Source organism: Bos indicus, chromosome 4 (genome assembly GCF_029378745.1).
Source record: "Bos indicus isolate NIAB-ARS_2022 breed Sahiwal x Tharparkar chromosome 4, NIAB-ARS_B.indTharparkar_mat_pri_1.0, whole genome shotgun sequence".
Taxonomy (NCBI): Eukaryota; Metazoa; Chordata; class Mammalia; order Artiodactyla; family Bovidae; genus Bos; species Bos indicus.
Window position 1 is genome coordinate 44,242,980 of NC_091763.1, and position 15,573 is coordinate 44,258,552.

At 39.1% G+C, this 15,573-nt stretch overlaps 1 protein-coding gene across 1 annotated transcript in view; it reads right to left on the reverse strand.

The window, feature by feature from the left end:
• The window catches only part of CCDC146 (coiled-coil domain containing 146), a 139,897-nt gene that overhangs the window by 7,371 nt on the left and 116,953 nt on the right, over positions 1–15,573 (reverse strand). The window contains exons 10-15 of the mRNA XM_019958620.2: positions 10,687–10,782; positions 9,620–9,790; positions 6,375–6,463; positions 6,024–6,188; positions 4,521–4,745; positions 2,734–2,962 (exon numbers count right to left, since the gene is read on the reverse strand). Of these exons, the coding sequence (XP_019814179.2) occupies positions 2,734–2,962; positions 4,521–4,745; positions 6,024–6,188; positions 6,375–6,463; positions 9,620–9,790; positions 10,687–10,782 (975 nt within the window). The remainder of the gene's footprint in view (positions 1–2,733; positions 2,963–4,520; positions 4,746–6,023; positions 6,189–6,374; positions 6,464–9,619; positions 9,791–10,686; positions 10,783–15,573) is intronic.

Genomic DNA, 15,573 nt, shown 5'->3' on the forward strand with positions numbered 1-15,573 from the left:
GTAGATGAAGAAATACAGAAACTCCCAAGTAGGAGTGGCAGCTAAACCTAGCCGTTTTATAGGGAGAGATGTTGAACACAGCGAAAACCAAGAGTCATCACTTTTAGCTTTTCTACTGAAAATCTGTATAATCTCAGGCAAATCATTTATCTTCTCTAAACCTTAGTTTCCTCAACTGTCAAATGGGAAAATAAGTCCCAAACTCATGGGACTGATCCATTAAAAGAGATAATACGTTTCGAGTACTTGACAACATGTCCAAGAGTGACATAGGTAGAATTTAACATTTTTAATTTATTCTTGTCCTCCCAACAAAAAAGAATTTCAAATGGTGACATGAATATTTTTTTCTTTCTCTCCACACTTCCTAATTGCCCTTAATATGGAGTTAAATTATCCTTATATGTGTAATTAAGCATTTGTTGTATTTGTTATTAATAATATTTACTGTCTCCATGGTTAATTAGGGAATTAAATAGGAAAAAATATATGGTACTTGCTTATCAAAGTGGTACCCTTGACTGATCTTATTTTCCCATGGGCTTGAAGAAAAACTGTTTCCTTTTTCTATATAAAATGGTGTTCTTATGTCCTAAAATAGTTCACATGACTTCTGAGAACCCTAAAAAGAGGCTATCATTATAAGTAAAATATTGCAGGAAAATATGACTCATGACAATCCTTGGATTAGACTGTTGGACAATTAAAAACTGTTTCAAGAAACCAAAAAAGTCAAACCTTAAGAGAATTCTGAAAATGATACAAAAAAGAGGAAGATTGGGGGAAGAAAAAAAAAAAAAGACCACAAAACACTGTCACTATAACAAACAACAGGACATGACAGGGATCTGGCACTGCATGGCAGGGGCTTGCCTGAAGTTCAGAATTTCACATCATATCCTTCAAAGCACCAAGCGATTAGTGCTGAGTATACGATTAAATAATTAGATGCAGTCTGAAGACTAATGGGAAGCTTTCTATTCAACTGTTCTTTGGCTTAGAACTAAGATTGCCCCTGGGGGGCAATCCGGAATGGTGAGGTTGTGGAAGGGAGATGGTGGCAGGTGAAGGATGGAAAGACAAGGCTGTGAAATGAGCTAGGCTGGGTGCTGCATGGGCCAATACACCTGGGGGACTGTTCCCAGTGGTGGGGTGGTCCTAAGAACTCTACTTGTCTGATACTTAATTTGAATTCCTTTGCATTAACGTATCCTCTCACACTGGTGTCCCAGTTCTTCAGTAAAGTCAGTTTACAGACACAGACCTCACAGGAACGGCCTTGTGTCAGCGCAGGTGGAAAGAGGAGTGTGACACAGAAGTGGACCAGACACCATGTTTGCGATCTGAGGAGGGGATCCCCCAAATGAACCACTGATTGGAAGCAGGAGTCAGTTTGTGGGAGACCTGGGGGAGGCCTGGGGACTCTGAGTCAGGGCTGCACTTATTGAAGAAGTGAACAGGAGAACACGCAGCTAAAGAAACACTGGAATCCAAACCTTAGCGTATTTATGCAAAGTGAAAGACCCTTTTGTCTATATAGCATATTACACATTCAAATGCCATGAAATAGATGCATCATCCAATTTCATAAAGTCCTATAAATTGCCTGACATGATTAAAAAAAAAAAAAAAAGACCCAGAACTGTGTCTATAGCATGAGCTAATGAAATCATTTGCCTGTATACCTAGAAAAAGACTAGAAGGATCTCATCTAAATTTTTCATAAGTTTAGTAGTAATTATATCTTAGGGATGTAATTTTTCTTTGACTTTTTAACATGTTTTACAAAACTTCGTAAGCGGAACTTGTCTTAGTTTTATAATAAAAAAAATCTGAAAGCAAATGTGACTTTTTAGAAAACGTAGGTTAAAATGCGTTCGTGCTACATTGAATCAATGGGAAAAATTTAGCCTCAAATGTTTTAGTGTTTTTTTTTTCTATTTTCACTAAGAAAAAAAGTATAATTATTATATAAGAAGAAAATAGCTTTATATTAATGGTTTTATTTATTGGCTATTTTGTGTTTAAATGCTATGACTTTATTCCACTTAAAAAACACATCAAAGGCCAAGTTATTAAATTACAGGGAAATTACAGGTGTGAACAAGAAGTCTATATATGATTATCAATGTATAAGAAAAAAAAATTGGCTCTAGAGAACAAGAGTATCAAAAAATAAGAGAGCTAGATGGTCTGCAAGATCTTCCAGCAGGCATCAAAAACATAATTATGTGGGTGGTGGTGGAAGCCTGTCATCTTTCCAGGTGGTGCAGTGGTAAAATATCCACCTGCCAGTGCAGAAGATGTGGGGTTCAATCCCTGGGTCAGGAAGATGCCCTGGAGAAGGAAATGGCAACCCACCCCAGTATTCTTGCCTGGGAAATCCCGTGGACAGAGGAGCCTGGTGGGCTACTGTCCATGGTGTCAGCTACAGTCTAACATGACTGAACACACATAGCGAAAGCCAGCTCTGAAGAAGCTGAGCTAGAGTTGAGATTTGTGAGGGTCTAAGTTCCAAGAAAGGCAGAAAGTGATTCACCAGGGATTGAAAGACAGTCTATGGTTCAGATGTCTGAAGCACAGATTGCACCCTGACATTTAAGTCATGAGTTCTCCTAGGCACCAGGAGTAGCATGGCTTGATTTACAAGAAAGAACTTACATGACATACAAACAAAGGAGGAAAAAAAAAGGCAAATGGTCCCAGGAATTTTGTCATGAATACATTTCCCACCTGAATCTGGAGCACTGCTAAGTCAGCATCCAAAGCACTCTTAACTGGCAGTAATTTCCGGGTCACGTGAATCTGTCTTTGCTTCTCAGCAATCTTGAGTTTCAGGAATCGGATCTTTTCCTCCAGGACATGTAGTTCAATTTCTCCATTTAGCTTCATCTTCTCTTGGATATTTATTTTTTCATAAAAAATGCACACTTCCTCTTCCCGCTCTATCAGCTGAACACCACTACGGACAAATAGAAAGGCAGAGGCTGAGAGGATTTTGAGGCCACTGTTTTACTAGTCATTGTGGTTCCCTCTGGATTTGGGTGCAAAATAACACATCAACATTGCAGAATTCCAGAAGACAATAGACACTCACTGTAGGCTTTCTAGTTAAACTCTTACATTTTGAATTTTTCTGGGCATGAGACAGAGAGGGTTGTTTAGCATCTGAACTCTGAGCTAACTATGTTGTTGGCAAGTCCCAAAGGTTCTCCCGGGATGGGAAAGAATGTCACTCCCCACACATGAACAACGTGATCCCAGAGTCTGATTTTCTGCAGACCCTTTTCATGGGCCAGACTCGCCAGCCAAGATCTGGCCAGAGGTACCCAGGCGGGCAGCCAGGGAATGTGTCTCTTGCAGCTATTCTGCTCTCTCTAACTTGCCAGACACATTAGGCTCTTTCACAGTTAAATATTTCTGATGCACATTTCCCCATAAGCAAAATCCTGTCTTTTGAAATCATGCCAGGGGAAAGACCGCTCCTGAGGAGACTATGGGGAAAAATCAAAGTAAGAATTTTCTAATTCCTGCCTCACAGAACTGACCAAGGTCTGGAACACACTGCCTACATGCTTTGATTTGTGCCAGGAGCCACATAAGAGGACTTTCTTTTCCCAGAGAGAACACCTGCCAGGCCTTTGAAAAAGTTGTGTTCGTCAGGACCCTGAAGTTCTCCCCTGATACTGTCTGCATCTATTATCCCAGAGTTATCCCATCTATTATCCCAAAGCAATCTTTCATTGCTTTTTCTTTCTTTCTCTCACCTCCCTCAAGACATGTGTGCACAGGGTTACATTTGGTTACTCTCAGCTCTTGCTCACTTGCTGTTCACCAGGTCATCTCCTGAGCATCTTTGATCTCTTGACATCAGAAGCCAGGTGCGGTGCTTTATCACCTATTTTACTTTCAGGGCCCAGCACTTACACAGAACACAGCCTTACACAGAACAGCACACAAGCAAGGTTTGATGAAAAAAAAATACATAATGCCTGATATAATCACTACAAGGTTCTATAGTCTCAAATGCCAGATTTCTTAGAGCACAAGAAACTTGGGAAAACTGTTAAGTAGTAATCGATTAATATTATTATAGCTGGGAGAAATAATGCTTCAAGGGTAACACCTCTTGAAGGTGATACTTACTTGCTGAGAAAATGTACTGGGTGAATCATTTAATAAATCTGTCCCCAAAGTGAGTACAAGATCCAAAGACTTCTTATTTATATCAATTATTCTGAAATAATTTGATAGTATCCTAAATGGTAGCCTGAGAAAGGACTGTGATCTTAAAGCGAGCAGCTTCCCAAACCCTACTCTTGCCTGTCTCTCATATGAGGACGAAGTGTCTTATTTTCAAGGAAAGCATACAGCCCCGCTCCCTGCCCTGCAGAGGCTAATGACATCTAAGTGTCAAATGTCCCTCACTGTTCACTGTCAAGTCTAGATAGAAAAATGGGCAACATTTCTAAATCAGGTCTCTGGGTTCTTTACTCTCACATTAGGTTCCTGGTTTTCACCTTTCATTTCGACGCTGAACAGCTCTTTCATATTTCTTCCGAAGTTGTACCATCTCCTCTTCAATCATTGTGATCATATTGGCAAGTCTGTCGATGTTATTTAACTGGGCTTCTTTCTTCTCTTTCATTTCTTGAAGTTTTGCTACAATTTTGCACACATCGTTTTGCATGCTTTCTCTGATGGTAATGTTGTTGGCATGCTTCAGCATTGAATTTTGTAGCTTTCTTTAAAAATAATGGGAAAATGGGTATGATTATAACTTCCTTTAGTTTCTTTAAAAACAATGAAGACTTCAGAAACATAAACTATCAAAGTAGCTCTTGCCTTACTATGTTCCTTGAAATGACAGTAGTATTAGTAATGATGATGTTCATCATGTCATACTCTTTAGGAATTTCTGTAATTTTCCAAGTCTCCAACTTCCTCTAATCTGGATTAGGACATCTTTCCTTTGTGCCCCAAGAATCTGCTGCTCCCCTTTATCAAAGCAAGAGACTACAGTGATTCATTTACTGCTCTCTTGTCCCCAGGGGACTCTGCTGTCTTGAGGGTGAAGGTGGTTATATATGACAATGTCCACTGGACCTAACGTAGTGCTTGACTTAATATGGCATCAGAATCAATGCCGAATGAATGCATGGCCTCCGTAGATGACATTTGCTTTCATGAAGGATGAGAACCTGATTAGGATGTTAGCTTTGCCTTTTCATAGCAGTCCCCTCTCAGCTCTACCCCCATCTCCCTTCCACTACCCCCCACACAAGAGCCTAGTTTGTAATATCTTTAGAAAAAAAACTGGGGAATAGTGGCCACCAGAAAAAGTTCATGTTGTATAGATTCTATGGATCAGGGACTAAATACAGGTGGGAGAGTCCACCAGATCTTGTCACATGGTAAATAATAAAGTTTAAAAAACAACCCTTGGATTAATTCATTTAATAACAAAAAGTCCTATATAAAGGACTATTTCTATGGATTAAAAAAAGTGGGCCCAGAGAGCTAGGATTTCTTGCCCAAGGTCACACAACCAGTAAGTGGCAGGACTGGGATTTGAGTCTAGAAAAGTCACCTCTCTTAACAGCTCTGCTATACTGCCTCCCACAAGCACATTAGATGCTTCAGGACTACAGTCATAGGATGCTGGTTAATTAACATTTGATTGTCTTCTAACTTTAAACTTCTAACTTTAAATTTAAACTTCTAACTTTAAACTTTAGATTGTCAAATTTGTGCTTTTATTTCTAGATGAATAAATGAAAATAAAATGAGAATAGTTACAGATTTAGTTTTCCCCTCACTTAAAAAAATACAGCTCCCAAGTAGAAGCATAAGGAATCACATGTAAATGCTTAGCTTGTCAGCTCTAAAGCAAGGTATGTGAGTAAGGGCTTTTCTAGCTTTGTAGAAGACTTGTTTTCTACTTCATCATCCCCAGGGTATTTTATCATTCAGTGACTCAGAAGAGAAACTTTTGAAAGGACAGTAGTTACTGTAAGACTTACCTTTCTTGAGTAACTGCACTATTTCTTAAAATCTCCAGTTCATTTAATGACATTTTATGCCTTTCTTTTATTTCATTGACTTTCTGGTGAGCTTTGTGAAGTAAGTTAATAAATTTGTTTCTTTCATTTCGAATAGTGTCATACAGTTTAGCAAACTCTTTGAGTCTGTGAAAACACAAGAATTTTTGAAACTTGTGAAATAAATATCTGTTTCCCTCTATAAACTAACTAGATATATTTGGCAAAACTAATACAATATTGTAAAGTTTAAAAATAAAATAAAATTTAAAAAAAAAAGAAAGAGAAAAAAAAAAAAAACTAACTAGGTAAGTCCTCAAGTAATTCTTTTACCTCCGATGAATTTCACGTTTTTTCTTCCTGTGTATCCGGATTTCAAGATCCTTTGCTTTGATCTCCCTAACAATGCTGGTATATTTTTGCTGAAATATAAAAGTTAATTGTGAAATTTTTAAAAAGTCCGTCACCAACAGCATGTGGATATTCCCAGCCTCACCCCATCTCATACTACTACTACTACTACTAAGTCGCTTCAGTCGTGTCCGACCCTGTGCGACCCCACAGACGGCAGCTCACCAGGACCCCCCATCCCTGGGATTCTCCAGGCAAGAACACTGGAGTGGGTTGCCATTTCCTCCTCCAATGCATGAAAGTGAAAAGTGGAAGTGAAGTCGCTCAGTCGTGTCAGACTCTTAGCGACTCCATGGACTGCAGCCCACCAGGCTCCTCTGCCCATGGGATTTTCCAGGTGAGAGTACTGGAGTGGGGTGCCATTGCCTTCTCCAACCCCATCTCATAAGTATCCAATAAAGACCATTCTATCTTCATCAGCTGGGTTGTGCAGATCACAGGGAAGAGGTGAGGGCGGGGGCTGAAAATTACCTGGTCAGCTGAACTGAATTGCATTGACTAGGACAAAGGGTTCATTAAAGGACAGAAAGATCCAGAGAGGAGGGGAAAAAAGGAGCCTGCCCACGTTGGTTTGAGGAAAACTTCAGGGAACTTTTCACGAGCCAAAGAATGATTACGGAAAGCATGACTGGGTTGGGTGAGTGAGGAATTTATGAAGGAGAGTTGAGGGAGAGGGTTTGGAATCAGTTTTTGTTTTTTTTTTCGTTTTTAGAGGATAATTGCTTTACAATATTGTGTTAGTTTCTGCCATACATCAACATGAATCAGCCATAGATATACATATGTCCCCTCTCTCTTGAGCATCCCTCCCACCTCACCTCCCACCCATCCCAACCCTCTAGGTTGTCATAGAACTGTTGTGAGTTGAAGCCTCAATGATTTTTGGTGAGAGACTGAAGTTGTAATTTTATTTTTGTTTGTTTATTTATGTTTGGCTGCGGTGGGTCTTAGCTGCAGCGCGGAGCTTTCTCTCTAGTTGCCCGGCAGGGGCTCCGGAATGCAGGCTCAGTACTTGGGGCGCAAGTGCTCTCGGTGCAGGCTCGAGGTGCAGTGGCTTAGTTCCTTCCCACCCCCGCCCCCGAATGTGGAATCTTCCTGAACCAGAGCTCAAGCCTGCGTTCCCTGCATTGGAAGGTGGATTCTTAACCACTGGACCACCAGGGAAGTCCCTGAAACCCTGATTTTAAAGCACCTTTCCATTATTTTGTACTGTGGGTGTTTTTTCCTACAGAATGAAGTGCTATGGTGAGACCAGCCCCATAAGGAGGTAAGAAACAAGATTCCACACAAATATTTTAAAAGACAGCAGTTATTGTTTCCAAAGTCCTCAAGATATACCAAGTGTTAAATGAACTAGTTACATCTTCAAATCTAAAGATGTTGTGTGTCTCATCTAGGGTGAGAAATGTATTCAAAGAAGTACAGAATTTTGCTAGTAGAAACCAGTTTCTGCTGGCCTTAAGGACTGTGAGAGCAATTCCCATAAAAGAAACTAGACATCTAAGTAACTGTGTCTATGAACAATTAAAGAGATGTAAAGTGTAGTCATCCACTCCCACTTGGAGGTGATAGCAACGTTGACTTTCTTTGTTCCTTCACCTTTTATCTTAGGGATATAGATGAGAGGTGAAAATAAATGATAAGATTGACTGTTCCTTATGGAAGGTATAGTGTATTACCACTGTTAAACAGATTAATCAATCCCCAATGCTCAGAATAGTTCAGGGAAACAATATTTTTCCTTTATTGATTTCCATATTTCAAGAGAAAGAATTGATCTCCTTTGAGAGCAATTAGAGAGCTAAATTAGCTAAATTAGCCAATTTAGTCATGAGATTTGGCAGACATAGATTAGTCACATAGGTAACACATGTATCAGGTTTTGAGGTTAATTTAAAAATTGTCTAGTTCATGAAACAGATCCATGTTCCAAGTATCCTGCTCTCTCTCAAGTATTCTGGGGTGGTGGGGGATGTGGCAATAGACAGTTAAAGGGCCTTTTGAATAGCTGGCCATGGGTTGTGTGATGCAGATCTTTACCTCAGTTTTCTCTCATCTGTATTTACCCTCATGGCTCACTAATGCTTCGTTGTGCATTCTTTCCGAAAAATAAGAAAGAAACGCTGCCCTGTGTGAATGCTTGCTCAGAATTAAACAAAGCTGCACTCAGAAACAGCCAGCATCTGGGTCACATGGTAAATTTAGGTATTCTACTTTAGTAGCATCATATCATTTTTAAGAAGATTGTATACTTATTTTAGTTTTCGGGGTGGTGGGTCTTCGTTGCTGTGTGTGGGCTTTCTCTAGCTGCAGCGAGTGGGAGCCACTCCTCCCTGTGGTGCTCAGGCTTCTTATTGTGGTGGCTGCTCTTGTTGTGGAGCACCGGCTCTAAGTGTGTAGTCCTCAGTGGTTGCAGCACTCGGGGTTAGTTGCTCCGAGGCATGTGGGATCTTCCTGGACCAGGAATGGAACCCATGTCTCCTGCATTGGCAGGTGGATTCTTTACCACTAGACCACCAGGGAAACGCCATAATAATTTTTAAAAGAGGGTCTCTGGACACAATCCTTACGTGGAATAAATGATTGTAATGTTAGGATTTTACCTATCATAGAAAGATTGTTTTGCTATTGTTTCATTGTTGATTTTGTTTGGGGATGTTGCACTGGGTCAGCTCTGGCCCTTGGTCAGGAGCCCAGGAAAGGCATAGGGAGAAACAGTTACTAAAGGTAACTGTCCTCACAGTGGTTTAAATGATGCCGACTCGATGAACTTGGGAAGGAGAGTGGTCTGATTCTGCGGCTCCTGAGTTGTTCTGGGTAGATCATGATGGACTGTGGGATGGTGGTGAATCACAGACACCTGTGCCTTTGAGCCTGTCAGCCATTTCCCCTGGAGGTACTCACCTTATTCTTACTGAAATTGTCATCTGTTCAAATCTCTGCTCATTGTCATTAATCTAATTCTTTTTTCCTCTAGATTGTTGACTATTGCCAGCTGAATCCTGGGACTGTTTTTCATTACATGGTTGAGTTTTGTTTAGGGAAGCTGTGTAGTCACTGAACTTGCAGGGGGCTTAAAGTCATAGTTTTCTAATGCACATTGTATTAACATGAGGCTACCCTGGACTGTTGTGGTAATTAATGAATGGTTACAAAAATGCAGTTACCTGAGCTTTCAGGAAATCCTTGGATTTTTGCTCCTTCTCATCAATTTTGATTTGAGTCATACGGACAAGGTTGAAAAGCAGTTCTTGAATGTTTTCTTGCTCCTTTAAAAGCTTGTTTTCCTCAGCAAGTTGCTGTTCTACTAACTTAGACTCAGCTTCTGATAGGATTTTCTTTTGGAAAAACACAAATATTATAAAGTATTTATTTGAAGGAACACACTAAGGCCCTTGGACTGCAAGGAGATCCAACCAGTCCATCCTAAAGGAGATCAGTCCTGGGTGTTCATTGGAAGGACCAATGTTGAAGCTGAAACTCCAATACTTTGGCCACATAGTGGGAAGAACTGACTTATTTGAAAAGACCCTGATGCTGGGAAAGATCAAGGGCAGGAGGAGAAGGGGACAACAGAGGATGAGATGGCTGGATGGTATCACTGACTCAATGGACGTGGGTTTGGGTGGACTCTGGGAGTTGGTGATGGACAGGGAGGCCTGGCATGCTGAGGCTCACGGGGTTGCAAAGAGTCAGACACTGAGTGACTGAACTGAATTAAGGCCAGTATCTCAGACTACTTTTAAAGTCTTCTATGTAGAGTTTATTTTATTAAAACACAAAAAGTAACTCTGCTGCCTTAGCACCAGGTATTTATCTTATAAAAAGAATGTGCAAACATGATAGCATAGAACTTTTTCTTATTCAGACTGTATTTTCAAGTAAAGCTTCGCAGAGAAATAAAAGCATGTTTTACTTTGACAGTGGTTTTGGATAAACAAAATTTGAAATTGGATATTGGTGAAATAATGCATTTATTATGTATTTTGAATCAGGCTTTTTACTTTAAACTCATGAATTTGTATAATTTTTTTGACAGCTCAAACATATTTTTTTTTCCTCTTTCAAAATTTTAATGTGGGTTTGAGTACACTTTGAGATAAAGAAACAGACTCATATTAGGTAGGATCATACTTTCTTTGACTCTTCTACTAACGAGGTTTCATGGAACACAGTTAAAAACACAGCTTTGCATTAGTCATTCTTAGAAACTTAAGTGAAACTTGATATTAACCTGCTGGGTTAAATTCCTCTTAGCTACTTCAACTTCCTTATGGAGTTCTCGCCTTCTCTCAGATAATGTAGAATCATCTTTAGGAATAGCTTCAATCTGGAAATCAGAATTTAAAACAGGTATTATACAAGAAAGAAATTTTCAGTGTCCTGTAGTCAACCCCATCATGAACCTTTTGAAAACGGTGGGCAAATTATGATGCTCACTCTTACAGGAAACTGCTTATTATGTTGACTATTCTTTGTAAAGTCATGGTAAATTGAAATATGAAGATTTGCAAGAGATTTGTAATTCACCAGCTGCTAATATTCTACTTCTAATTCATTTGGAAATAAAAACCTTACTACTAATAGTTGCTAACATTTATAGAGCATGAGTATGTGTTAAGCAAAGTTCTAAGTGCTTATATGTATGCTGCTGCTGCTAAGTCGCTTTAGTCATGTCCAACTCTGTGTGACTCCATAGATGGCAGCCCACCAGCCTCCGCCATCCCTGGGATTCTCCAGGCAAGAACACTGGAGTGGGTTGCCATTTCCTTCTCCAATGCATGAAAGTGAAAAGTGAAAATGAAGTCGCTCAGTCATCCAACTCTTTGCGACCCCATGGACTGCAGCCCACCAGGCTCCTCCATCCATGGGATTTTCCAGGCAAGAGTACTGGAGTGGGGTGCCATTCCCTACTCCGGCTCATGTGTATAGTCTTATTTAATTCTCATAATAACCCCATTAGGTAGGTAATATTATCTCCAATTGTACAGATGAGAATGAGGAACAAAGACATTTAAGCACCTTGCATGCTGGTATACGTGTAAACCCAGGCAGTTAGACTCAGAGCCCATGGTCTTAACACTGTATTTTACTACCTCTTTAATGACTCAGCACTTTGGAAACATGTATTCAAATGATATTTTTTTATATCAATACTTACCTGAATTCATTTATGAAATACTATAAAGAAAAATAGGAATTATTAAGAACAGAATAGTTGTCTACTCTGTAGTAGTTTGAGTACCTGGAAAGTTGTTATACGAAAGAAAACTCAATCTTAACTTTTTTGTTGATACTTGAGATTCCACCATTACATTTCTATTGTATTAGCTTGTGCTTTTGTCCTCTGTCAAAATACTTTGAAGAGAGAACATCTTATTATAAGATGTTGTTCCCTTATTAGCAGTGAACTTATCGGATTCTTTATGATGGAGAAGAGAGCAGAGAAAAAGAGGACACGTGGCAGCTGATGGGGAAGGAGTACCATCCAAGGATACGAGAAGGGTTACATTGGGGGTGCTGACCGCATACTTGACTCAGAGAAGATTTAGAGTTGGATCTTCACATCAAAAGCTCATGACTCCAATCTGATGTGGTTTATTTCCTACTGTGACAGCACACACTTCTAGGCACCAAAGTTGAATATTACTGAAATGTGTCCCAAGAAGAGAAGATCATACTCTTTTAGTGATTTAAAGGTCACTAAACAGGATCCTTCTGAAGTTGACACTGATCTTTTAAAGAAGCTGAAATGTGTCTTTGGATGCTCCACACGCATGAACCTGTGCATCTTCAGTAGCATTTTTTTCGCCCACAGAGGCCCAATGATATCTTGCTTTCCATGGCCTCTCCTACTGCAGAGAGCTAGCTGCTGAGAAGCACGTACTGGACTTAGGAAAATGAGACATGGTATTGTGAAATCCATGTAACAATATATAGACTTTGTGATTTGGATGAGCTGATAATTCCTACAGCAGGTCAGAAGATGGAGAGCTCCACATAGACTTGAATAATCAAGGAAGGTTTCAAGGAAGAGTTGAGAAGCCAGTGAGGAAGACTTTGATTTTTCTTCTGGAAAGTAGAGTTAATTCTTCCTGGACAGATTGGAGTCCAGCAAGTATCTTGGTCCCTGACTATTTCTCTGCCACTGATGCCCAGGAGCAGGCTGCTCTAAATGTTGCTCCCAAGTGTAGGCAAATCTGTACATGTCACTGACAGGGACTAGAGAAGCTTATACAGTTTCTACAGAGATATGATGAGAGCAAACTCAACTCCTCTGTAAACTAAAGGCTCCTGACAAATTTTCCTGGATTCAGGTCTCAGGCATTTTAAGTTTTTTCCAATGTTTTAAATTACAAACAATACTACAGTGAATGATACTCATTTTTGAACTCTGCATAACTGTTTTTTGACATTTTCTCAATTCTCCACAAACCCAGCCCTCCAGTTTCAGGAGGGAATTACGTGTGCTTTGTGAAAGAGGTAATAAGGTGAGGCATTGGTAGCAGAGCTTCCTGGCTGCCTGCTGCTGCTGCTAAGTCACTTCAGTCGTGTCCGACTCTGTTCGATCCCATAGACGGCAGCCCACTAGGCTCCTCTGTCCCTGGGATTCTCCAGGCAAGAATACTGGAGTGTGTTGCCATTTCCTTCTGCCTTTTCCTTCCTGGCTGCCTAGCCAATATCTGTCCTCCACTTTGACATTACTAACAGAACCCCAGTTTTGTTCAGAGCTGCGGTGTATCCAAAAATCTTCAAACTCCTTCAAAGTTGGGGGTGATGATAAGAGCCAGGGTGGGCCAATAAAATGTAACTGGAGGGGCTCCTGGAAAGGTGACTGTTTTAGAAAGACAGTGTCAGCCAGGTCAGCTGCCATATGCATTTTGCTCTCTGCCCTTCCTCACTTCTGTATGATCTTATGCCCAGAGGCTTAATGGCCATTTTGTAACCTTGGAGAAAAAACATGCATATTATAGATGACAGACGAGAAAGCTCAGAGGCTCTGGACTTCCATTATGTGAAACTGCTTGGTGTGTGCCCATCTTTGAATTTTTTTATTATTTGAATGAAGCAACCCGTATTTACTTAAGCCACTGTAACTGAGTGTCTATTACTTCTTGAAGCCAAATTAAAAACCTGATTGATACATCTCTTCCAAAGGAAATCTTCCTAAGGTAATCTGGGGAATAGGCTAGAGTTAAGCTGAAGTTTCCACTAATGGAGAAGAGAAAAACTGATCAAGTATCAAAGTTCTAATACCGATGTAAAGTAATAGACCATTATTTTCTAGCCGGCAAGCTGTATATATAGTATGTTTTGTAAGCTTATTCATTTTAGTTATTTATTTGATTTTTATAGAGTAGCATTTGATATATTTTTAAAAACTGTGTGTTTATTGTAACAAAAAAATGAAAAAAGTAGGTAAAGTAAGAAATTAAACATCCTCACTCCCCACTTCCACATTCAGATGCTACTCATCAGGAGGCAGCATTAATAGTTTGGTGTCTGTTTTTCCTAACATTTTTAATACATGAACAAACATTTACTTTCATGAAATTAAGAAATTAGGCATATTCTGTTGTTGTAAACATCCCAGTTACTTTGTATCAGTGAACTTCAGTTTCTTTAAGGCTCTGTTGTTTTTCTAAAATATTTCAAATTTTCATGAGGTCTGTGGAATTCTGGGAGAGTCTCTACAGTCAAAGGCCTAAGAGAATCAAACAGTTGTCCCTAGGGGGAAACAAATTTTGAAGAATAGCCTGACCCCTTCTTGCTTATCTTTTATCTTTTCTGTTTTTAGAATGCTTGCAAGTCTGAAATGTTCAGGCTGGGAGTGACTGGCCTGACCCACTCCTATTTTCAAGTACTGCCAGTCAGTGTAGGACCACGGCTGGGCTAATTATAAGTCATAAGTTCAAAGAGGAAGTTAGTCTCTCCCTGAAACTGAACTAGAACAAAAGCATAGGCTTTTCTTGAAATCAGGGAAGGAAAAGGACTTTTATTTTCATTTCTAACGCTATATGAGTGTTATTTTATGGACTTAATAAATAGCTAGAAGTTTTTTTATGGACTTTTTTTATGGACTTTTTTTATGGACTAGAAGTTATTTTATGGACTTAATAAATAGCTAGAAGTAGTCCAATATAAATAGCATTTCTTTACTAAAATACTAACAACTTGTGAGCATTCTACCACAATTTCTTCTTTGGTCAGGAGAAATCCCTTATATATTTGTGTCAAGTGAGATAATCTATAGTGGCAAACCTCATCATCAGAAACAGCATGCAGTTAGCTTTATAGTACTCTCACTCTCAGATGTAACTTGATAGCTAAGGATTACCAGATGAGAAAAATTTCTAGTAAGAAAGAGAAAAAATAAACAAGAACACAAAACACACACACACACAAAAACAGAATAAGGTAACTTGCAGAGAAAAGAAAAAAAAGCTATTATTAATATCTTTGGTGAGATTAAAAAATGATATGTAGTATGCATAAGGGTACAATAAAAAATAAGTGTTAGGAGAAAAATAGCTCATGGAAATTTAAAATATAACAGAATGGAAGAAAAAGTGGAGGAAATTTCCCTTGTAGCAAGCCAGAAAAAACAATGGAAAATATGAGAAAAAAAAAAGACAAGAAAATTAAAAAGATTCTTTGAGAAGGTCTAACATCTGGATAAAAGAAGTCCCAGAAAGAGAATAGTAAAATAAAAGTGGACAAACTTGGAGAAATTATTTAAGATGGTGTTTCAGAGATGAAAAACGTTAAGTCTCTCTATGCAAAGAACCCACTCTATGTCCAGTATGATGGCTAAAAACAGGAGCCTCACAAGTGGGAACTACATTGTGAAATTTTAAATTTTGGGAGGCAATAAAAAATCCTACAAGTTTTCAGCATGGAAAAAAGGAAAAACTGGTTTCAAACAAAGAATCAAGCATGAGAATGGTACCAAGTGTCTTAGTAGTGCGATAAAAAACAATTGATCTGTATCTTCATTATGAGGAAAAATAATTTCCAATCAAAATGTCATATCCAGTAAAATTATTAATTATCTGTTAAGCTAAAGTGAGGATAAAATATTTCCTGATATGCAAGGTGTTCTGACAATGCATTTTCTGAC